Source organism: Mirounga leonina, unplaced genomic scaffold, assembly GCF_011800145.1.
Source record: "Mirounga leonina isolate KUSES-001 unplaced genomic scaffold, KU_Mleo_1.0 Mir_170, whole genome shotgun sequence".
NCBI classification, from domain to species: Eukaryota; Metazoa; Chordata; class Mammalia; order Carnivora; family Phocidae; genus Mirounga; species Mirounga leonina.
Window position 1 is genome coordinate 2,826,734 of NW_023270433.1, and position 24,010 is coordinate 2,850,743.

The following is a 24,010-nucleotide window of genomic DNA, read 5'->3' on the forward strand; positions in this document are numbered from 1 at the left end:
CGCACACGCACACACGCGTGCACTCACCGCACACGCACGCACACGCGCCCGGCACCCGAACGCGCACACGCTCTCCCGCGGCACGCGCGCCCCCACGGCTGGGGGACAGGGAGGCAGGAAGCATCGGGCGGAAACCTTCAAGCCCCGAGGAAAGGGCAGACAGGAGGCACGGAGGCCCGCTGCGCGCACGCCGGCCCGCCCCGCGGCTCGAAGCCGCGGCCCGCGCAGTGTGCGCAGCGGCCGTGGAGCAGGCGCTGAGCCGTGCAAAAAAGGGCTCGGAGCATGCGCAGGCCGCGCCCCTGCCCGCCCTCGCCTCCAGCACCCACAGTTCCAAGCGCAGGGCCGGATCTCCGCTCCTCGTCCTCTGATTCGCTCCAGACCACCGCCATTTCCGCAGGAAGTTCCGAGTCTCTGCCCGACCGTCCGCGAGGCGTGTGGGTGTAGGAAGTGCGTGCGGGCCCTGTTTTGTTTCCGGGGGACTCTCGTTTTCTGAGGGACGCCCAGGACTTCCGCATGTCCCTCCCAGCTTCTGATTGGCTGGTTTTATGAATACATTAGGGCAGGGACGGGCTAGTTGTTCCACACGCGGCAGCGACTGTGGGGATTTGGGCGGTAGTATGCGAACGGCGGCGGCTCCGCGCTGGGGGAAGGCGCCCCACCGGCGACCCACTTCGGTACGAGCCCCTCCTCCGCCCCCCTCCCCGGCCTCAGTCGCCGTAAGCGAAAAGTGGCGCGCTTCCGGAGCCATAAATAGCGGGCGGCCGGCAGCGAGGGTGTGTTGTATGAAAGGAGAGAAGGTTAGCACTCCCCTTGACAAGGATGGAAGAGGCCCTCGGGCCTGACAACACGCATACGGTTAAGGCATTGCCACCTACTTCGTGGCATCTAACCAACGTTTTCTGTTTTTCGGTTCCCGTGCGCTGGGGGGCGGGTCGGCGGGGCAGGAGCCGGGGTCGGGGCGGGAGGGCCGCCCCAGGCCGGGGAATCGGCGGGGTTGTCCCGCGGGCACGGCCGCGGCACCCGGGACTTGTTACCCGGCCGCGGTGCGCTGAGAGCCCTCGTGGCCGCCCGCGTCCCCCGCGCCCCTGCCGCCGTCCGCTGGCCGGGGCTCCCCGCAAAGGCCCTGTGAGAGCCGGCCCGCCTCCCGGCTGGCAGAGCCATCAGCTGTGAGGATGAGGGCACGACGACCCCGAGCTAGGCGCCTCGCAGGCCCAGCGCGGGGAGCGGACCGCGCAGAGGCGCGCACCTGCCCAGCGGCCCGGGTGACTGTCCCCGGGCTTGCCGGCCGTTTCCTGGGCAAGTGTGGTCAGCTCTCCTGTGGACTGCTTGGACCGTCTTACAGGTTTCCTCGCCGAGCGAAGCAAAACCTTTGGCAAGCATGCATTTGGGAGGGTCATGCTGTTCCTGCCCCCACCCAGGTCTCCTCCGGGGCCCAGGCAGCCCCTGGCTGCACCCTGTCCCCACCCTGTCCCCCGCCTGGGCCGAGGTGCGGGAGTGGACAGCAGGCGCTCTGTCGGGCCTCCGGCACCGGCGGCCCTTGCTGAAGGAACACAGCCTGCCTTCCTTCAGCAGAGTCCCGGAGTCCTTGGCGGCTCAGCGCCGGGCCCTCCCTGAGCCCCTGATGGGCCATCATGCAGGTGCCAGGCGAGGGCATCACGGCCACGTGGCCGACGCCGCGTGCTCAGAGCAGGACCTGCTGGGTCGCAGTGCACACGCTCACTGTGCAAGTGACATCCTGACGTTCCCAGGGACGGAGCCCCGCACGGGGCCACTGCAAGCTCCACGTGTGGGGCTCCCTTAAGGACCCAGGAAGCTGTTTGTCAAGTTAAATAAAAACCTGATCCACAGTCCCACTGTTAAAAGTGCACGCAGCACCGTCCACCTCACGTTCACTATGAAAAGCAAGTTCCCCAGCTTACCGGGAACCGGGGCCGGAGGCTGGTCCACAGCCCCTCAGACAACCTGCAAACCCAGACCTGGGAGCCAACGGGACACATGGGTGTTCCGAGTCGTGGTGAGGGACAAATGAGGACACCCGGAGATTCTAGAGCTCAACCAACCCATGTGGGTGGGGGCCTTGCTGGGGCCCTGGTTCTCCCCGACCCGCTGTGGAGCATGTGTGAACACGCACACGTGTGCGTGTGATGGCAGATGCCGTGTGGGGGTGTGCACGTAGGAACATGTACGTACACACAGGTACACATACACGAAGATATTAAGACAACTGGGGAAAGCTGGGCATCAGGTATTTGACTGAAGAACTTGAGGTGTGAAAATGGTTCAGTGCCGAAGCTTTTGGAAAATTCTCTTGTAGGGCCCATGTGTATTCACTGCTTCGATCATGAAGCGTCTGGGATTTCTACTAAACAAACCGGGATGGATGCAGGAAACAAGATGTGTTAACAGGTGAAGCTGAGGGGCACCTGGCGGGCTCAGTCTGCAAGAGTGTGTGACTCTTGATCTCAGGGTTGGGAGTCTGAGCCCCAGGTTGGATGTAGAGTTTACTTAAAAGTCTTTAAGGGGTGCCTCAGGGGCTCCGTTGGTTGAGCGACCAGCTCTTAGTTTCGGCTCAGATCATGATCTCGGGGTCGTGGGATTGAGCCCCGCATCAGGCTCTGAGCTCAGTGGGGCATCTGCTTGCGATTCTCTCTCTCCCCCGAATGCGTGCTCGCTCTTTCTCTAAATAAATCTTTAAAAAAAGATTATTTTGGGAGGCACAGGGGTGGCTCAGTTGTTAGGCGTCTGCCTTCAGCTCAGGTCATGATCCCAGGGTCCTGGGATCGAGCCCCGCGTCGGGCTCCCTGCTCGGCGGGGAGTCTGCTTCTCCCTCTCCCACTCCCCCTGCTTGTGTTCCCTCTCTCTCTCTCTCGCTCTGTCAAATAAATAAAATCTTTAAAAACAATTTTAAAAAATTATTTTTTTTAAGTTGACTGATAAAGCCAGCAAGATTCTATGTTCATATATGCTTGAAGTGGTCCAAAATGGAGTTTATTTTTAATGAATACACTAGAAGATAATCCCCAAAATGTCAGTGGTAGCACGAACCCAGGTGGTTTATGATCCTTGCCTATTTGCTTTACGTTGTCAATAATTAACACAAATAGTAACTTTCATAGTAAGAAAAAGTAGTTTTTAGTAACTATGAGCTTTCTGCCAGAGTGGGCCACCCAAGCAGCAGAAGGGCCGGTGAGCTTCCAGCCCCCACCCCAAAAAGAGCTGCACATTAAGAAAAGTGAAAAAGTCTTATGGGACAAAATTACAAGACATGAAAATTTTTATTTTTAAAAGAGAGAATGTATTTTTACACAAATCTACAACAGAGAATTCAAACGTAGAAAAAATAAACTATATCCAAGGGTACAGAGCTCCGTGTCCACACCTCCCTGCTCCCAGGGGCGGGCAGCAATACCTTCGCGCTTCCTACCAAAATATGTGGCAAACCAGGCCCCCCCCACAGCCCCTCGAGCGCTGACCACATGTCACTCCAGCGGGACAGCCCACCTGCTGTCCACCTCCCGGGGAGAGGCCGGGAAAACAGAAGGAAGCCGGTTTCCACATGCCTTCTACCAGAATGGTCAGCGCTGTCCAAGTGACAGTGGCCACTGGAGGGGGCCCCGGAAGCCCGTCGAGGGCAGCCCCCTACTCCCCCTCCCAGGACTCAGGGCCTCAGGAAAGGCAGGGTGGGCGCGGCTCCATCCACAGACCCAGCACAGGCAGGGCCCACGCTTCAGCCACCTGCTGCTGGCGGAGGACGGGGGTGTGGACGGGGGTCCCGCGCCTGGGATCAGCACAGCACCACCCCCGCTCCCCCCCACCGTTGGCAACCGCGCTGCTGGAGGTTCCAACCACCACCGAGAGGCCCGCTGGAGCGGGCGGCTCCCAGTGCCGGCCCCAAGGCCCCCAGCAAGCCTGCGGGTTCCGAAGCCCAGCCTGAGCCCAGGCCTCGGAACCGGGGCCTCCCGCAGCCCAGGCCGGCTCCTCTCCAGCCACACTGCCCCGGCTTGTCCCCGGCCCCCGTGACGCACTCCCGACTACAGGAGAGCCAAGTCCTTCCCGCGGCCATCCTCAACCTCCTGCCACCAAGGACTTCTCAGGAAGGGGCCGAGCGCACGCGGGCCCGGCGGGAGAAGCCCGGCGCGGCGGCGAGACTCCCACCTCGTAGCACAGCTGGTGGCCGTGCGCGTCGGGGACGCGGGGGGGATGCGGGGAGCTACGGCACGACACCACACTGTCGGCACAGGGACCACGAACTCCCACACAAAGGGTTTTTACACGGGATTAACCTTACAGTGTTCTGCGTTTTCCAGAAAGACTTTGAAACAACACTGGGCGCTCCAGCAGGAACCGGTGACCGCGGGCCGGGTCGCTAGAGCATCTACTGGACAGACGGGGGGCTGGCCGCGGGGGCTCACAGCGCTTGCATTGGCTGCTTACATACCGAAAAAGGGACAGAACATTTACTGGAAAAAAACACAACTCGTGATAAATTGAACTTCACCCTTCTGTAATAAAAAATTAAAAATTTTTGTTGACTCTGAACACAATACAGACTACAAACCTCCCCAGACAGTGTGAGAGGGATCAGCAAGAAATGTCACCAGCAACTTCTAGAACTTTCCGGTGGTAGACACCCCCTCCACCACATCGTCCTCAGAGGCGGCTTAATCCAGGCCCGTCCCGACCCCCAGGCCCAGACCGAGGGGCGCCCTTCCAGACACCGCGCTCCCGCCGCCGGGGCACCTTCCTGACCGTCCCCCCCGCGGCGCCCACAGCGCCTAGCAGTCACTCTTCCAGAGCTTGATGGTCTTGTCGTTCTCCAGCGCGGCCGAGGCGATGATGTTCTCTGTCGGGTGGCAGGCTGTTGAGATCACAACGTCTGAAACAGAGACCGGAGCCGACGTCTGCCCCTGGTGCAGAGACCTGCTCTGCCGCCCCAGGGTCGCACCCCCACCGCCCCCCGCCACTGGCCCCCAACGCTCACAGCCCTGAGCTGTGCCACCCACCCCGGTGGGAAGGTGGCAGGCGGCATGACGCGGCGGCCTCCGAGAACACCAGTGTCGGCCCGCGGCACCAGCGCGGGCTCGTGGAGCCTGGCCCAGCACCCAGCGCACTGGGTCCCGGCGGGTACAGACAAGCCTGGTCTCGCCGCGTGGACAACGTGCCCGCGCTCACCAGGACCAGAGCCCACGCTCCCGCCGCCCCCCACTGCTGCTGGGCCCAGGCACACTCCACAGGGCATGCTTCGCCTCCGCCAGGAAGCTCCCCACCTCCGCCAGGGATGTGAGAGTCCATGAGCTGACACCTGGGGCTACACCCCAGAACTTTCCCGCTTCCCGAACGGCTGCATCCCGAGCGGCTACAAAGGGGCTGAGTGTCCTGCCCACGCAGCAGTGGGTGGGCCAGAAGCAACCGAGGCACGGGGCTGCTCCCGAGGAGCTAAGCCACGTGGGGAGACCACACAAACTGGCAGCTGACCTGCAGGTCTAGGCCGTGTCCCCAGCGGGTAGAGGTGGCTTTAAGGGATGACAGTAGAGCACTCAAAGGATCGGACACTCTCCCCCAAGTGCAGGCGGGGAGAGGGGCGGCCTCTGGGGGCAGAGGGCCCAGCATGGGCGGCCGCTCAGAGTGCAGAGCGCAAGGCCCCCAGGGAGAAGGTGGGTCAGAGAGCAACCAGAGCCTCTAGCCCAGAGTGGATGTCCCCTGCCCCACGCTTGTCTCGACGCAGGACACACACATGCGAGCAATGTCCGTACACGGAGCCTACATGGACTGTGAGGCCAGGCAGCCAGAAAGATGGCCATGGAGAGAAGTTAAAGCCGGACCCGGCCTTGGCCAGACGGGAGCTCGGACACAGCCACCTGCCAACCGCTCCAAAACAGGGGGCGCCCCCAGGCCACCAGAAGGCCGAGGAAGAACACAAGAAGCAGGCGGCAGGACGACACACACGCGCACACCGTCGCTGTGAAACGCGGGTGTGCAGCCGGCACAGATCCCCGCGCTCACCTGTGTGGCCCTGCAATTTCTGTACGATCTCCTTGGTCTGCAGGTTCCAGATGTACACCAGGTTGTCCTCGGAACCAGACACGATCCACTAGGAACGGGAAGACGGGCAAGAAACACCCAGGTCGGAGCTGGCTCCTGGGCGAGAGTCCCTGTCCCCACATGTCCATGCCCGCCCCAGGGCGGCTCTCTCCCTCCCAGCACCGCCCACAGAGAAACGCGAGGCCGCGCTCGGCCGTCGGGAGCCCTCTGGGACCTGCATCATTTCCTCGAATCACCACTCTCTCAGGGTCACGTCCAGGTCTGCCGAATGCCACCACCCACTCAAGTCACGTCCCGCCTGGGCGAGCACAGGAGTGGGGCCCCGCCTGGGCAGCAGAACCCTCACAGAGACGACACTGCGCCCCACACCCCGAACCCTCTGCCTCCATGAGGGAGAAGCTGACCGTCCCAGGCACCAGGACTTCGTTCTGCGGGCACAGAGGAACGCCCAAAGGCAGACAAGCCAACCTATGAGAGGGTCACCTCTCGGGAGGGACAGCTAGGAGGCCGAGAAGCTCCTGAGCTGGGAGAAAACTTACCTTCCCGCCAGTGACTGAGAAATTGGCAAAAATGCAGTATTTCTCATTCTTGTGGCCGGTGTATGTCTTCAGGCACTACAAAGACAGGAATGTCAGTATGTCTACTGGGTCACGATCTCCCTGCACTGTGGACAATTCCCGGCGTCTGGAATGCGGGCACTTCACAGCCAACTATCCTTAGCTCTGAGAGCAATCTAAACACCTAGGGCGCAAAGCCACGCGGTTGAAGCCTTCACCTGCGGCCTAGCGAGCTGCAAAATCCTGAGTCTGACAAACACGCACCACGCCAACCCAATGAAGGTGGCTTCCGTTAGCCCCTCTTGCTTCAGACCCTGGCTCAGCTCCGCCACCAGCGAAAGCCACAGCCCAGGCCCTCGGCACAACCAGTCCCAGCAAGCCTGCCCCCAGCACTCACCTTCCCTTTGCTGTAGTCCCAGAGCTTCAGCGTGCTGGAAGGCAGAGGGGGGCAGTGAGTCACCTGCATTCCCGGGAGTCCCTGCAGTCACTGTGTGCCCCACCCCCACCACGTGCTCACATGCGGAGCAAAGCCAGGGGCCGGGCCCCTCACCCTCTGCAAGCGTGGGCGCAGGGCCCGCCGTTTGTCGGCATCCGAGAGCACTGTGAAAACCCTGCACGTTTCTGCCACTAACCAGAGCCTACTGGGTGCCCCCGGAATCAGTCAGCGGCTCGTTCCCACTATAGGAGGGAGGTGGGGAGGTTCCAGAAATGTCCAGAACAGATTTCAGTGCAACAAACAATCCCCCCTCTTCCCTGGGCAGGAATTCGCTCTTCCCAAGGGTGTTGAGAAGCGCCAACCACATGGCCCTCTGGCAACCTTGGGGGCCAGGCTCGGGGCCCCAGAGAGCTGCCCGAAGTGCACACACGGTAGCCAGAGGTTGAAGGCCCGCCGAGAGGGGGCAAAACCGGCCCCGAGTCTGCTGGGGTGAAACACAGGTGCTCAGAGGCTGCCCGTGCCCCGAAAGAAGCCGCAGAGAAACCTGGACCCCCAATCCTTCTTCAGCCCAGAGACCCGGCCCCCAGCACAGCATATGCATTCCGGAAGCCTACACCTTCCAGAAGCATGGACCACGTACCGGGCTTAGACATCTCATCTCTACGAGTGCAACACTGCTAGGAGACAGGTATCCCTGGCCCGCCCCACGGGAAGCGGTGGCACTTACTTGTCCAAGGTCGCGGCCAGGATGTACTTGCCATTTGGAGAGAACTTCACAAACGACACAGGAGGATTGTCGTCATCTGCATGGGAAATGCAGAGACAGGCTGATGGGAGGAGCGCCGGGCCTAGGCCCGGGGAGGAAAGGAGGACAGCCCCCCATCACCACACGGGGCCATCCGAGCGGGGACGCTGCCACAGGTGCCCACACCACCACCTAGGACGGGTCCCCGAGGAGCCCAGCACACCCCCCTTCGCCCGTGCCTGGCGCCGGTCACAACGGCCGGTTCTCCTCGATGTTTCTCGGGTCCCTGGTGGGGGCCTGACCACCCCCTCTGCCACGACGGCTTTAGAACAAGGGGCCTATGGCCAATCAAACTCAGGGTGCCTGGCCTTCTGCCAACATGGGGTTTGTAGGAGGACCCAGGGTCAACTTCTTCACGTGCAACAGTTTGCCAACGCCCCGCTGGACTGAAGAAGTATTGCCATTGAGGGAAAAAGGACCCGGGTGAATCATCTCAGATGTTTTCTGCCGCCTAATTAGAGCAAAAGGTCTGTAAACCCCCTCTAAAAACAACCCTGCTGGCATAATACCTGCATCCTTGCTTCTATACTCGGGTGTGAAAGCTCACCCCGGGCGGCCCGGGAATGCTGGTAAGAGCCACCGTCCGGGCCGCCCAGGCCAAGGCCGGCATTTGCTGCTGCATGACAGCCTGTGACCCTCACATCGGGAGGAGCGCACTTCCCCCCAGGTGAGAAGGACAGAACCGGGGCCGTGCACCCTGGTGCCGAGCAGGGGAGAGCGGCGGGCCGCATTACCACCTCGAGGGCCCTGGCCACCGCACGCCGGGGGCCGCTGCTCCCTCCGATACGTCCCAGACGCTGCAAAGGCACATGAAAAGGCGTGAGGCCAGACGGCCCTCCTCAGGGCACAGGGGCCACACCAGGAAGGCAGGCCCCCAACTCAGACAAGGCGAAGTAGTGCCGGTGTTTCCGACCCAAGCTCCAGGACCAAAGCGTCGCTGGGTCTGAAAAGTCCTAATCCTGTGGACCTGCCTTTAGAAACGGGCTGGGGACAGGGTTACGCACCGCCCCTTCCTCCCGCAGACGCCGTGGGGCTCAAGGCCCGGCGCTGGTACCTGCCTGCTCCCAGCCTTGGGTTAGTCAACGAGCCTCTCCGAGCCTCCGCTTCCCGCCCGGCTGTGGCGCGGGCTGGCCGGGAGGATTACGTGTGTTAACGTCGACGCTTAACACACAGCAGGCGCCAGACAGCTCCCGCGCGCGAACGATGGCACTTTCCACCCGGTGAAGGGGGCTGTGCCAGGCCTCTGGGGACGGAGGCTGGGGACACGGCGTGAGGTCACGCCATCAGAAGGGTAAACTCAAACAGCAAAAACCGTACAAAGGCCACTGTCATACGCTGAACCGCATCCCTCTCAAACCTCCACATCGCAACCCTAACCCCGGTATCTCGGCTCTATGTGGGGACGCGGCCTTGCAAGGGGTGCCTCGGTTAAAATGCGGCTAGTACAGAGGACCTTACTCCAATCTGACCAGCGTCTGTACAAGAAAAGAACTGGACGCCAGGGGTGCACACACATGGGACAACCATGGGAAGACACAGCAGGAAGGCCGACAAGAGACTGCAGGAGAAACCAGGCCCGCCCACGCCTGCATTTCAGATCGCAGTGCCAAGGATGCAGGGATAAATCTCTGGTAAGTCGCCTGAGCTGGGGTGCTTTGCTATGGCGGCCCCCGGTGACCCCAGCTGACGCATAAAGCCACATGCGTTCCCGATTGCCCAGGGAAGGGTGCGGAGCTTCGGAGGCGGCACCTCCCGGCAGGTCGTAGGCCTCTCCCCCAGCCCACAACCCAGTTCTCGCCGGCCCGCAGCGTAGAACTCCACCACTGCCCTATTTCACACTTAAACCTGAAACTGCAGGGACCTTCCAGGCTGACCCAAGGTGATCCACCTTCTCAAAATCCTCCCAGGGCTGCCTCCCCATCACCTTCAGGGGCTCAGGTCCTACAGGGGCCCAGCACCCACCCTCTGGCCACATATACACCTGCCTCTCTTTGCACAACTGACCCCTACCCGTCTGCAGAGACCCCAGTGCCTATCCCCCGGGCTCGCCCGTGACACCCCCGGCATATGGGGTGCATTTCAGGGCTGGGGCTCAATCACGTCTGCTCAAGGAATGATCCAAGGAGAGTCCCCACCAAGGGTCTCAGGGGCTCACGGGGCTTTCAGAGGACACGGCCAGGCAGTCCCAAGCAAGGGCTGATGGAAGACAGCACGGGGCCCCGCCTGGAGAGGGGACGTCACGGTGCCGGAGGTCAGCAGGAAGGAGCTGCCAGGAGCTGGACCTGGTCCGTGAGGGAGGAGCCCTCCCCCAGGAAGCAGATCCAGGATGGAGGACAGGGGGCCTTCCCAGAAAGCACACATAACGGAGGGCAGGGAACAGCGACCGCCGCTGGGAGGGACAGCCCGCCGGAAAGCCCGCCGGAAAGCCCGCGCCGGCGGCACTCACCGATCAGCGTCTTCAAGCACTGGCCAGAGGCGGTGTCCCAGATCCGACTGCAACGCAAAAATAGCAAGTTTTTACAAAGCAAGTCAGGACGAACAGCTCGAGGCGTTCCAGCTCCTAAGCAAATCCTGATTTTGAGACTAACACACAGTGAGCCATATTTCAGTTTTCTTTACTGTTCCGCTCCATCATTCCTGCGGCAACGAGGTCCCCCCGCCCTCCGGGGCCAGAACGGGTGCCACGCGCACCGCGCTCCCGCCGCACTCACAGGGCCCCGCGCTCACAGAGCCCCGCGTGTTCTCATGTGCTCAGCCACAGGAGGCGTGGTCACCACGATGGGGACAACTGAGGCCACGGCCGAGGGCGCCAGGAGCCCAGCCTGCTCTCCGGCACGAGCAATCCAAGCATGCGGTTGCTCGGGAGTTTCCGCAGAACTAGAGCATCGTATGGCATTTTCTGGATATTCCTCTAGTTCAGGAGCAAGAGAACGTACTCGAGGAGCTGCTGCCCCAGAACGGACGTGCCAGTTCGAGTGTGTCTGTGACTTTCATCCACGCAAACGTCTTCAGCAGCAAACGCGCGTCGCCTGCCCCTCCACGGCACAGACACCCAGCAGCGAGGACGCTGGTTCACAGGGTGCCACTTGACCTTCCTAACGTCCTCTCCCAGCTTCCCACCCCCACCGGGGGATGCCCTGGCCCGGGATGATATCCCGCATCACTGGCCGTGGGGCACACTTTCGAGCTGCTCTCTAACTCCCTGACCGCTGGGAGTGGGCGTGGGGCGGCGACCTGCTCCTAGGACCGGCTCCGCTCTGCCTGCCCCACCAGGCCCTTCTTCTGGGAGGGGAGCCCCCCACCCCAGCACCAGGCGCTGTGTCGCATCCCGCAGCAGGCACCCGTCGGGGCTGGGTGCTACAGCGACCGGGCCTCAGGTTTGCTGTCCAGGCAACAGCAGGCCCCCGGCCGCCGGTTCTCCTCGCCCTCCCAGCAGCAGCTCGACTACATTCCCTCCAGGTCCTAAGTCCGCTTCCTCTCGCTGCAGAAAGGCCGAGGGGGGGCCCTCCGTGGAACTGCCCAGTCTCCCAGGCCAGGGTCCCCACTAGGGGACGTGCACACACCCCGTCCTCATCCCCCAGCTCGCTGCTTCCTGACCCTTTAGTTGCACCTTGTCATTTTCCCCACGTGGTCCTCCTCTTCCCTGTTAGACGTATCCTAGGTTCCCTCATGTCTCTGCCCCTGTTCCTGCGCGTCTGCTCACCGCGGACGTCCAGTACCGGGGAAGGCTGTCCGTTTCCAAACCTTCACCTCCCCAAACACTCAGTCATGGTTTGTAACCAGCAGGGCCTGGCGGTTCAGAGCTGGGGCGCCGGAGCCTGCCGTGTGGCACAGATTCTGGCTGCCACCCACCCACGCTGCTGGGGACAACCAGCGAGACTTCAGCCTGCCTTGGCTCCCCTCCTGCCGAGTGGGGATGGCGAGGCTGGGGTCGGTGCTGATCAAGTGCTGTGTCCGTGACTCCTAACTCTTGAAAAACAGACCCTCTACAAAGAGAGAAAGCTCTATCCCGTTAACCAGGAGCTCCAAACACCCTGAATAAGGGGCAGATGGGCCTGGTTTGCTCCTGATTTACCTAGAAACGTTTTTAGCACATTACTGCACGTTGTAAACGTTACAAAGCTTCTGGCGAACGGTTAGCGACACCGTTAGTCTCCACTGGGGGTGCCTGCCCGGCCTCTGCTGGTGACACGTCATGGAGGTTCACCTTTGTTGACACAATTCATCAGATTACAGACTTCCTGATGTCAATCACGCTATCACAGCCCTCTCACAGTTCGAGAAACCCACGTGGTCGTGGACTACTGTTTTCTGAGGCACTGCTGGAATCAGCTTGCAAACGGTTCCTTTGGAATTCTGACATCGACACTCCTGAGCGAAGCGTCCTCCGTGGATTTCTTTACAGACTCACTGCGGAGCTTGGGGAGGAGGGTCACACTAGCTCCAGCAGGGGCATCAGATCAGGGGCCCCCACCTTGTTCTGTGGTCGGATCAGCCTCCCAGCCTTGGAAGCCCAGGATCCAGCTCAGCTCCACTGACCGTGAGCAAACCTTCCTCAGCCAACGCAGCAAACAGGAGCTCCCCGAACGTGCCCTTGTCCCCTTCCCTCCCCAGAGCCTGCTACGTCTGCACCCGCTGCCTCCATCCTGCTCATCTTCCCTGTTTCCTTACTGGAGCTTCGAAGGGTTAACTACTAGGCGGGCCTCAGTAAGTACACAGCTTTTTAAATTTTCTCCTCCTTCTCCCTCTTCTGTAGAAAGCTTTCAGAGCCTGTCCACGGACAACCCCGAGATCGTTCCAGGCTCGCGGGACACGACGTATGCTGTGCCGCATGCGCAGCAAATACACAGCCACGGCGTCGCTCGGGTCCGGACGCTCTCCTGTCGACGTCTAGACGACGCGTCCTGCCTCACCGTCCTCGCGGCCCCAGGCCCCGCGTGCGCTTGGGGCGGCTGTCTGCGTCTCCTCGGGGGCGGGGGGGGGGCGGTGACGACTCACGCTCCGTCTGTAAGTCCCGCTGACTCGGACGCTGCTCTGTGCTCTGCGCCCGCCGCCGCCGTTCGCCCACCCTTTGGTTTCCCACGCAACCTGACAGCCTGCAGCGAGGGGTCCAGCTGCCGTGAACCCGGCGCAGCGCGTTTCCCTCCTTCCGTGGCGTTTTCATTAGATGATTTATGTCACCCCCCTTCCTCTTGTTTCCTTTTTGCTAAATATAGACTGATTCCTAGCCTTGCTTTCGTTCTCCCTCGTAATTGAGAAGCTCCTCTCGGGTCATCACGCAGCTGGGGGCCGCTGCCCACCGGCCTCCCACCGGCCTCCCCGCAGTGAGCAGCGAGCACGCTGGACAGGCGGGAGGCTGTCCCTGCCCGCGTGCCCCCGTCACAGCGTCTGCCGATTTAAACGGACATTTCCTTCTACACCCTCTCTCATGCCTCCAACAGAGTCCTCAACACGTAGGTTACAAACTCCGAGCTGTCCGAGCATTACTCAGTCCAGGCTACACTGCACATTCCACATGAAACCACATCCCCCCTTCCTCCTCACCTCCTCTGTGGCGGGATTTCCACGCCACATCCTCCACGGGACGTGAGGCTGGTCCTGGGCCCGCATGCCCCCCGTGCCCACAAGGAGCGGAGTCGGGAGCAGGAACGCCTCCCCAGCCTCCCTGCACCAGCAGCACCCCTCCGGCTGTGCGTCTGTCCGTCTGCCGCAGCCCACGACAGCAGAAGCCCCTCGCGGGGACAGGCTTCCTCCTGCCCCGTTTTCACTGCTGTCCCCCGGAGGCCAGAACACGGCCTTTGCACAACCAGGCACTGAGTAACTGAAGTAAACGTCTTCACTTACCAGAGACCATCGTAGCTACTTGACACTATCAAGGATCCATCCCGATTAAAATGCACCTGAGAACAGAGCGGAAGAAAAAAGAGACTTACTTCCAAGTGGTCCACACAGACGACGTGGCCCTGCCCACCTGAGTGGCCCCCTCCTCACAAGCACTCTTGACAAACACATGCCGTCTTGCTCACACTGACGAAGCAACAGAGCCGCCACGCACTTCGAGCTCTACAGATTTCCTGCCGACACTGACAGATACTCGAGGGACACGGACAAAGTGACTTTTGCCAGGTGTCTCAAGCAACAGGCCCTTTGTTTCACGATGGATAACTAAACTTAGAAGGCAAACCGACCCCGAACACATCTTCAGCAACTAAATCGCTTACTACAAAATGTATCCTTGAAAAGAAACAAAGGGGACCAAGTGACCAAGCCCAAGGGAGAAGAGGCCAGGCCTGCGTGCATCTGCTGCTGCCATGGAGGCGGCCTGACCAGGGCGACCTGGCCGAAACCCACCTCCCCTGACCTCACATTAAACCAAGAAAAACCCACCTGTTGGGTAACCACCGGAAGAACGCATGCAGGCGCGTCCCCCTGCCTGCCACGAGGACCGGGAACCTCAGGCACCCGGGCGCCCGACATCCAGGCCGCTCTGAGCCCCACACCTCGGAGCGGGGGTGACTCCCCCGTGGGCTGGTCCCCCGGGCACGACCGGCCTCCGCTCCCCACACCTCTGTCACCCAGGGGCCCAGCGCCCTCCACCCCCATGGCCACACACACCTCCGGCAGCCGACAAGCCCCAGTCTCACAACTAAACCATCTTCGAGTTTCTTTCCTGCTTTCCCAGTGGAATCCCAGCGGAAGTAAAGGAACCACGATGTCAGATGAGACTATCGCCAACTTCTACCTTTTTTATTTGAGTCCTGGGCAGAGTTTATCCAGGATAAGCCTTTTTATAACAACTAGCACCTTGCTGAAACCAGCTCGCTCCCTGCTTCGTGCCACGTTTTCCACGTGAGACTGCGCGGCACAGGGGCTGGGGGTGGGCCCGTGGCCGCCTGCTGGGTCAACTGGCCTCCACCTGGCGCCACCACCCCACCAGCCCAGTCTCTCCGGCCGCGGGGCTGCCCATGTGGCTGCATCCGCCCGACTCACAAGGGCCAAGCTGCCTCCAGACACTGCTGGACGTCCCCAGGGGCCAAGCCACGCGCCCAGGAGCACCTGAGAGCTCGTTCCACTGAGCAGCAGGCCCCAGAGCACGCCACTGACACACGCTCGGTGGACGCGGGTGACGCGGGGCCAGGAGACCCGGAGAAGCTGGGGTCTAGACTCTCGGGCCCCGCCCGCCACGAGGACAATGCTCTAGTAGCTGCAGCAGGAAGGTTAACAGGTGGGATGAACTTGGCTTTATTTAACCCAAAGTCTCTACGGTCCCACCCCAACACGTGACCGGTGTCGAAGTCACCCACGGGACACTTCTGGCTCCCTCTGGTCCCACGGAACCGTCGAAGGCTGAGCACACACAGCACACCTGACGCTCACGGTGGGTCTCGGCCGGGGCTCCCAGCACTTCACGGGCTGCACCACGGCGCGCGGCTGGCGGCCTCCGTGCCGGACCGCTGGGCCCCGCACGCTCTCCAGGAGACACTCGAGAGGCTTTTCTGTTGTCCTTCCATCCCTACAGGCTCGCAGGCCAGCTATTTAACCAAGACCACCCGCTCGTCAGCCCCTCAAGGTAACGGTCTTTCTAACTCGCTGCCACCTGTCCAACCACGTTCTCCCTTTCTCTGGGTTTGCAAAATACTCTGTCACGGTCCATTGTACCAGACACTAACGAGTTGGCATGGGTCCCCGGAAGCTGCCATGCCAACCTCATACTCTGCCTTGTTCCCAACCACATCGGGACCTCCCCACTGGCAAACGCAGCTTGGCTTTTCCATCCCACCGACGGTCAGGTGCGAAAGGCAACAAGGCCGCCCCACACGTCCCCACAGTCTAAACGTAAGCACTACGAAGACACGAAAAAGGCAACAAGTCAGACCCTAAGGGGAATGCCACGTCCGCACTCAGATGACAGTCACTCAGAGACCTCCCTCCGGCGGGGGGGAGGGGCACACCTGGCAGACAGGTGAGCTCACGTAAAAGCAGCGAAGCAGGAAACAGGGTGAGTACAAGGAACATCCACAGGCCGAGCGGCTGCAGCGAGGGCCCTTCCGGTGAGGAAGCTAATGCAGGAGGAGTCCGGGCGAGAGAGGACGGGGGCCAGCGGAGTACCCGCCGGGAGGCTTCCAGCTCCCAGCCGCATCTGCTGGAAAGCTCAGTGTGCCCCCTTCACACGACCGTGACCGCCAAAAGTCCACCCGCAGGAACGGCACGCCGCGGGGTAAGTTGTCCAACAAGACGCCCACTGCACTCCTGGCCGTGCGGTGCGACTTACAAGCAAACACCCGCCGGGGTGCCTGGCGCAGGGTGCCCACTACCCCCCGGGGTCTGGGCACAGACACCACAGATGCCCGAGAACCCCTCCCAGGGGGCCGCACGGCAGCTGTGCTCCACCCCCACCACTTAGAGAACATCCGGTGAAAGACACGGATTTTTAAAAAACCAGACGGCCTCAGGAGGAGGCAGGGACTAGCAGTGGGCCTGGAGGGTGGGGACTCAGGAGAGTGTGACTCTCTCCTCGCTCCCTCTGTTTGCCTTTTCTTAAAGGAGTACATTTCACTTCAGTGGGAAATGCAAACTTTACAAACCCTACGGCTGCTCAGGCTAAGTCCCCCCGCCCCCCAACTCGCACTCCTGCGACTCCCTGCCTTCCTTCAGCTCGCTTCCCAGGTCCTTCGCACATTCGCTGCTGTGCTCTCCTCGGACTGCGAGTCCACAGCGGAGGGGAGAGTGCCGGTCAGGCTGGGCCCCATGTCCATAGCGCACCGCCTTCCTCGGAGCCCCAGGCGCTGGCCAGGACTGTGGGCGACAAGGGCCCCTGCAACCAGCGTGCGATACGTGTCCTCTACGTATCCAGGCTCTGCAAGTGGTCTCGGCTGGGCAAAAAAGCCCTTCCAAGGCTGAAAATGTTTCAAATCACTCACCTACACGATTTCAGAAAGTGAAAAGGACCATCTGCTCAGTAAGAATAAGCACACTGTTTACACGATCCCTTCCCCTTTCCAAAAAAAGGCAAACTTGGCTAAGAAACAAGCCCAGGCTCTCTGCTGACAAAGAAAGGAATCTCCTGGCCACTTTCAAGTGGAGAGGTTTGTGATACAATGGACACTTCAAGCACCCACACTCGTCTTGCACACTGCTGGCGTGCACACAGGCAAGACGCGGAGCACACACAGCACGGAGCTCTCGCCCTCGGCCAGGTCATCTCGACCTCCTCCACCACCACCCCAAGATCAAAGCCAGCTCCACTCCAAACTCACTTCCCAATGCATGGCCCTCTTCTAGGCCTGGCCGCCCTACCTGTCCCACAGGATTCAGTTTCGGGACACCACACCCGGACCCTCGCCCGCCTGTCCTTTCATGGGCCCAGGACAGGGAGACCGTTCTCAGGGTCCCCAGTGTCCCCTCCCTGGCCATCACCCTGTCCTGCTGCGCGGTGTCCAGGGTTCGGTGGGACTTACAGCTGAAACCGGGTCCGAGTGTGCAGGCAGAGTCTTGAGACACTTCCCTGTTTTCACGTCCCATATCCTCACGCTTTCATCAAACTGAAACAAAAGAAGAGGTTAAGGCCATTCCATACAGAGGGGGAGATGACCGCTGGAACCCAAGACGTGCCACCATCAGCCCCTCGTCCCCCAGCACGACAGAGAAGACTCAAGGCTCAACTCCCAAGCCCCTGGCTACAAAGTACCGCCCCCCACACCCAGGGGCATCGCACTTACAGAGCCCGAGACGATGAGGTTGGACTGGGGGTTGAAGTTACAGCAAAAGACGTAGTTACTGTGCCCCTTCAGGGTTTTCAGACACTTTCCCTAAAACCAAGTATTGTCAGACTAAGTTACTCCCAGTGGTTATTTCTTTTTTTTTTGTTTTAAAGATTTTATTTATTTATTTGAGAGAGAGAATGAGATAGAGAGAGCATGAGAGGGGGGAGGGTCAGAGGGAGAAGCAGACTCCCTGCTGAGCAGGGAGCCCGATGCGGGACTCGATCCCAGGACTCCAGGATCATGACCCGAGCCGAAGGCAGTCGCTTAACCAACTGAGCCACCCAGGCGCCCCCCCAGTGGTTATTTCAACACCGAGCCCACAGCGGCCCGATGGCACATCTCCCACCAAGCGGGGCCGCCCATGACCAGCTGGTCCCCGGACCGCCCTCGGACTCCCACACCGTGCCCCCTGTCCACAAACAGGGGCTCTGCCGGGAGGGGAGCAGCTTACCGAGCTCACGTCCCAGATCTTTAGGGTTTTATCATCTGAGGCGGAAACAAGGAGGTTGGAATCTGACGACCAGGCCACATCTGATATCCCCTGGGGAGCAAAAACACAGGGTCACCACCTTGATGGGACAAAATGCAGTGAACCAGCAAAGGTCAGAACATCCGTCTAAAGATAAATAAGCACTATCCAAACCCTCTAGCTACTCCCGACCACACAGACGGAACACTACACGGTCCCCAAAGGAGAAGCGTGTTTTCTTGCAATGATGAAACTTTTCTGGGAAGGTCAAAAGTATTTGCTTAAAAAACAAGAGGCAAACAACTCAAAAAACTCGGGTTGGGGGGAAGCTTAGATCTTAACCTGATGAACCCTGGGGATGGGCCCCACCCCCTGGACTAGTGGAGCTACCGCGGCCCACCAACTTCAGCATGCAGGGCTCACACCTACCAGCTTGTGACCAGATATGGTTTTCTCAAACTTTCCGTCATACGCTCCCCAAATTTTAATGAGTTTATCAGCAGCTGAAAGAAAGGAAGACAAAGGAAATGGGGTGCTTCAGTCATCCTGAGTACAAAATCTGGGCTTCCCACAACAAGTGCCCTGGGAACAGTGTGAATCCCTCTGGAACCCACGTGAACAGGCTCCATGCAGAGGGAACAGCCAGTGCTCGGACACCTGCTGCCCGCGCCCTTCCCCTCTCCCCCAGGCCCATCACTTCAGAGCAGCCAAGCACCCCAGTTAGGGCAAGGGGCAAATGGCTTGCTGCAATGCCCCAGCGGCAGCGTTAGGAAGCAAGCCCTCCCGCTGTCCCGGGCTTCTGGTTGCAGCTCCGACAGCCCCTGGCAAGAGCTGAGGCCCTGGTGATACGTACATGAACTTGCCAGCCACTCCCCGTTCGGGCTGAATTTCACAGAGGACACGGCTTTCGTGTGGCCAGCCAGGGTGAATTTTAGAGCATAGTTTGGTTTAACGGGGGTAGGCTGTTGAAGAGACAGTACCAGTCATCAAACAGTAGCCACGTGCTGGTTTCAAGCTCAGACTCACCTCCTGAGCTCCGAATCCATATTCCAAGGGCCTACTAGACTCTCTGGAAGTCACCTTCCAAACTGGACAGGTTTAAATCTGGGCTATTTCCCCTCCACAGCTCTGCTTCTCCTGTAGCCCCCTCTTCAGTGCCCCCACTCCACCAGGCCAGCTCAACACGGACGCCCCTCAAGGCCTCACCCCACCCTCAACGAGACTGGAGGCACCATCTGACACGGCCGCAGCCTTGCTCAAAGGCCCACGTGTGCTGCCTGGTGTCCACCAAAGGGGTTGGCAAACCTGCCTGGGAACCAGAATTGTGGAACCAGGGAGGGGGCTTCAGGAGAGGCTTTCTGGGTCCCGCAGAGAATCTTACAATCGGGACCAAGGATCTGTGTTTTTGATAAAGCCCCTTCCCCAGGGAACAGGCCTGGGCATCCCCAGCACGGTAAACAAGCACCGAGTAGGTATGTGCTCGATGAATAAAAATGCAGTGTCTGAGGGAGAAGCATCTCCAAGGAGTGTTCGGCCTAGGCGTCCCCTGACAGTTCCCCCAGAGCCCTCAGGGACATGCCTTGCTCTGCGCGGCCGAGGAGGAAGGGGTGGGCTGTGCTCTGGCGGCCTCTGTCTCTGGCTTCTTCTCCTCCGTTGCCATGGCTCTAAAGCCCACCAGGTAGGGGGACGCGGGCAGAGGAGTTCACAGCTCCAGTCGAAGACTCCCAGTGCAAAGAACTGTCTGCTAATCGAAACCTACAGGGGGAACTGAGGCCAATAAACAAACCATATTTTACAAGTTAATTCCCAGAAAAAAGGATGAAAAACCTTTGCCCACCTCACTTGGCCCCGCAGCAGACACACTGTTCCAGATGAACCTATCCTATCTGTGGGCCTAACTCAGCACTAACACTCTTTAGATGCTAAGACAGCCTGCCCAGGCCCCTTTTGTCAACGAAATCCAAGGCCCCACCTTCAGGGGTGCTCCCTACTGTTATCCTTGTCAGTAGGAATGCAGCCGGTCTAGGCAAACAAAACACAATTTTCTTCAAAGAGCCCTTGAAACGTAAAAAAAAAAAAAAAAAAAAAAAAACAACAACCAACCAACCAACCAACCAAACCAACCAAAAGTGCAGGAAGACTGAGCTTCAGGGTGTAGAAATTTGGGAACTCATCCAAATCCTCACAAGTGATGCAACAGGGCTTAACTGCCATGTTTGAAAATAGACAAGAGGAGACCCCCAGTGCTCTGCGCCTCCCGGGGACTTCCCTGTCGCCCGGTGCAGACACAAGGCTGCCTCCCGAACCCTAGCAGCTCAAAAGGCGCCCTGTCCCTGGTGAGGCGACTACAAGACGCAGCCGGGAAGCGCGACCCGGGGCTGGCCGTGCCTGCTTGCTGAAGCCTGAAGTGTACACAGATCGGCTGCAAGCAAGCCGGCGCGCTGCAGGAGGGGAAAGACTGCAGCTCAGTTAGGTTTCAGCGTGACAATGGGCGCTACCCGAGCCACACAGCGAGCGACTCAGTTTGCTGTAGCACAGGATTCCAGAACCTGGATGTGTCTCCTAGCAGCACACCTGGTGACTCTGAAACGGGTTGGGGGGTGGGGGGAGCCACCACGGACAGCATCCTCGCAGACATCGCTGGCCATCCAACCCAGAAGTGTGCACCACCGTTAATCTAACGAGTTTACAGTGTAAATTCTAGCTTGGCGCTTAAAACTGAAAGCCTGCACGACTCCTTGTCACACCAAGGGAAAATGGAAGCCATCAAAAAAGACCATGTCTCAAAGTCTTCATCCAAGAGGAGGGAAGAGAAATTACAGCGCAACACAGCCGTGTAGAGCACAGATGTGGCCCCCGCTGGCTACCTGTAGCGAGGACTCCTACCCAAGGATGGATGGAGCTGCAGCCAAAGCCCAAGTACTAGAGCGGGGGAGGGGCAGGTCACATAATCGCACCCAGGGACAAAAGTGCTGGCACAAAACTGGTGCTCAGTAAATGGCAGCTGCTTGGTGATTTAGTGCAACCTGGCAATGCCAATTAAGCCAAGTGCTGCCCTCCCCTAGGTGGGATGGACAAGTGGGCTGGGGGAGCTGAGGAAGACAGCTGGAAAGGCTTTCACAAAACCTAACATCTGAAGAAGGTATCAGCAGGAGCTAAGTGAGGTGTGGGGGAGAAACAGCAATGGGAACACAAGAGGCTTCCTCTGGGGTAAACAGGGCAGCTCAGGGAGCCCAGAGCTGCTCCTTTTAACATAAAAATTGAGACGCACCAGGAGGTGGGGTGTGACTCCCAGCAAACTACCTGCCCTCAGGTGAGGACCAGGGAATGTATCAGACCCTCTCACAGAAAAGGTGTCGAACCCCTCCCAGCTCAAACCCAATCCGCCAGTCCCTTGGGCTAGCAAAATATTAACATGCAAAAAATCAGGGGGACCATAAAGAAGACAATTTCTTGACTCAAGGCCCCTGGTTTCCACTTGAGAGGGAGAAAAGCCGTGCATTTTCCATTAACACTCAGGTGATTCTGGGGAAGCAACTGGACGGCAGGGTAGGGTCTAGCTCCTCAAGGAGTCCAAGAAGGTAAAGGCAACTGTGCCGTGGGGAAGGCCTCCAGAGCACATGCTACCTGCCCCCTCTCGACACTCACAGGTCTCTCACCCAGGTGCGCCTGACCACCCAAGGCTGAGCCTCCCAAACCTGAGCGCTCGCCTGCACTGCTTGTAAAATGCAGCGTCCCGGGGGCGCCTGGGTGGCTCAGTCATTGAGCGTCTGCCTTCGGCTCGGGTCATGATCCCAGGGTCCTGGGGTGGAGCCCCGCATCGGGCTCCCTGCTCCGTGGGAAGCCTGCTTCTCCCTCTCCCACTCCCCCTGCTCTCACTCTCTCTCTCTCTGTCAAATAAAATATTAAAAAAAAAAAAAATGCAGCGTCCCGGACTCCACCCCAGAGACTGGGCCCACAGGTGAGGAAACCTGATGACCTGCAGGTGGTCGGACCAAAAGAGTGGGGGGGAATGCCTCTCTCCCCACCTGTTCTGCAGCCGGCTTCCATCCTAGCTTACCTATCTGCCTTCTAGGGGGCCGGGCCACCCTCAGAGGCAGCGTCTGGCACAGCACCTGCCAGTGCGTCTGAAGGGCTTGATAAACGGACCTGGGTGGGTAGAAACCGGTATGAGAAGGCTAGTAGGGAGCGTCGTGCCATCAGCCAAAATGGCTCTGGCACACCAGACCGGAGGTGGTGCGAGGCGCTATGGAAGGAGCCGGGGTCTCTCGCGGCGGGAGGGCGAACCGCACCTGGCGAGCGCGGCTTCTCAGGGGAGAGACAGGGCCTGGCTGCCTGGGCTGAGGGCGAGCAGCAGGTCGGGGTAGGGGGCGTTTCTGCAGAAGAGGAGAGCAGGCTGGTCTGCGCGCCACGGCCGGGCACCAGGCGGTGGGTCTGGGGTCTTTCTTTGGACGAGCAGCGGAGAGCAAGGGGAGACGCGCGCTGGCTGCTGGAATAAGTCACAGTCCCCGGGCTGGACGCTTGTCACCCGGCCGCAGGGGGAGCGGAAGCTGGGGAGTGGCCGCACGGGTGGGCGCTGGGGGGGGTCGCGGGGGGTACGTTTGGGGAGGGGCGCCGGGACCCGAGTACGGGGAGGGGGCCGCCGCCGGGGGCCGGGCGCGAACGAGGGGCGGAGAGCGGGCACCCGGAAGGGAGGCGGTGGGGGCGCGGGGCGCCTGCACGGAGGCCCCGGCGGCGCTGGGCCGGGACCTGGGCCTGGCCCGGCGGAACACGTGCGGCGGCGGGGCGGCCCGAAGGGGCAGCCGGCGTCGCCCCCGCCCGCACCCCGGGCGCGGTCCCCGGGCTGGCGTCCTCGCTTACCTGCCGGCCGCGGCGGCGGGGCGGGCACTCGGGGCGTCGCGACGCCGCCGCCTGGGCGGGAGCCGGGCCGAGCTGGACGAGGCGGCGCGCGGGGGCGCCGGCAGTGCGCGTGCGCGAGGGGCGGGGCGGCGGCGGGGCGGGGCGAGCGCACAAAGCCGGCCTCTCGGAGGGGCACTACGGGGAGCGGCGAGGGGCAGAATGCCTGGGGCAAGCGCAACGCCTTAAAGGGACGCTTGCGGAGCGCGCTTTCCCCTGCAAAGCGGTAACCTCAAAGTTGGCGGGTGTAGGTCGTTCTTCTCGTGCACTTTCTAAAAACGGAAGTATGATGACACCTCCAGGAAAGTGCCAGTGTGCCCCTCGAAAGTTCACCTCCTGAACTCGGCCTGCAGCGGCGCCCCCAGAAAGCCGCAGGGCCCGCCCCGGGGAGTCGAGGGGCGGCAGGTCCCTGACGTTTCTTGTGGGACCCTCACTCAGGGACCGCGGCCCCCCTTCCCCGTGGCGCGCGCCGCTGACGGCGGCTGCCAGCGCGGGCTGGTCTCTCCACGCATGCCTGGCAGCTCGGCCGGTAGGGTCCCAGTCCGCCCCCCTCCCGGGAGCGAGGACCCTGAGCCCGCAGAGTTGGGGGCGCCGGCCCCCGCACTCCGCCTCCCGGCCTCCCAGCCCTCCCGCATGGCCGGCTGTCCGCCCGCAGAGAGCCCCGGCCAGGGACAGTCCGTACTTGCAGTCACCGCGTGCAGGCAGCTCTGCGGTCTGCAAGGTGGGGTCCCAGACGGTGTGTCACCGCCAGCTACAGATGAGGAAGGGGAACCCCTAGAGGGGAGGGCTCGGGCAAAAGGAGAAGCTGGAGCCCGTGTTCTGGCCCCAAGTCCCGTGCATTCTCGTCCGCCGCCCCCACTCCCGCTAGCCATGTGGGCCTTACAGTCTTGGAAGTGGTCTTGGTCTCCCCAGCTCCGCGGCCCCACCCCAAGCTGCGTAACCTGCAGTCTCATTTCCCAATTAAAGATGGAAACACTGAATATGTCCCAGGAACCCGTGCCAACAAAAGGACAGCATTTGACATGGAAATGCCCAAGGAAC

General features: G+C 60.7%; 1 protein-coding gene and 1 non-coding gene across 6 annotated transcripts; one reads left to right on the forward strand and one right to left on the reverse strand.

The window, feature by feature from the left end:
* Positions 1 to 775: 775 nt before the first annotated feature.
* Positions 776 to 901, forward strand: LOC118018251. Its single transcript, XR_004681341.1, has one exon. It is a non-coding gene; the product is annotated as a U6atac minor spliceosomal RNA (small nuclear RNA).
* Positions 902 to 3,256: 2,355 nt separating this feature from the next.
* WDR5 (WD repeat domain 5) lies at positions 3,257 to 23,024 on the reverse strand. Of its 5 annotated transcripts, XM_035015490.1 has the most exons (16): positions 22,934 to 23,023; positions 22,366 to 22,562; positions 22,134 to 22,222; positions 19,653 to 19,840; positions 18,927 to 19,035; positions 18,503 to 18,576; positions 18,056 to 18,145; positions 17,560 to 17,649; positions 17,299 to 17,382; positions 13,685 to 13,740; positions 10,287 to 10,333; positions 7,763 to 7,838; positions 6,997 to 7,030; positions 6,582 to 6,656; positions 6,004 to 6,091; positions 3,257 to 4,876 (listed from the first exon to the last, which is right to left on the reverse strand). In XM_035015490.1, exons 4-16 carry the CDS (start codon positions 19,731 to 19,733, stop codon positions 4,776 to 4,778), a joined length of 1,005 nt encoding a protein of 334 aa, XP_034871381.1. In that variant the 5' UTR covers positions 19,734 to 19,840; positions 22,134 to 22,222; positions 22,366 to 22,562; positions 22,934 to 23,023; the 3' UTR covers positions 3,257 to 4,775. The 5 variants fall into 5 exon arrangements, with proteins under 5 accessions (XP_034871381.1, XP_034871383.1, XP_034871382.1 ...); XM_035015492.1 differs by lacking the exon at positions 22,366 to 22,562; XM_035015491.1 differs by lacking the exon at positions 22,934 to 23,023 and having other exon boundaries at positions 22,366 to 22,596.
* Positions 23,025 to 24,010: the final 986 nt, after the last annotated feature.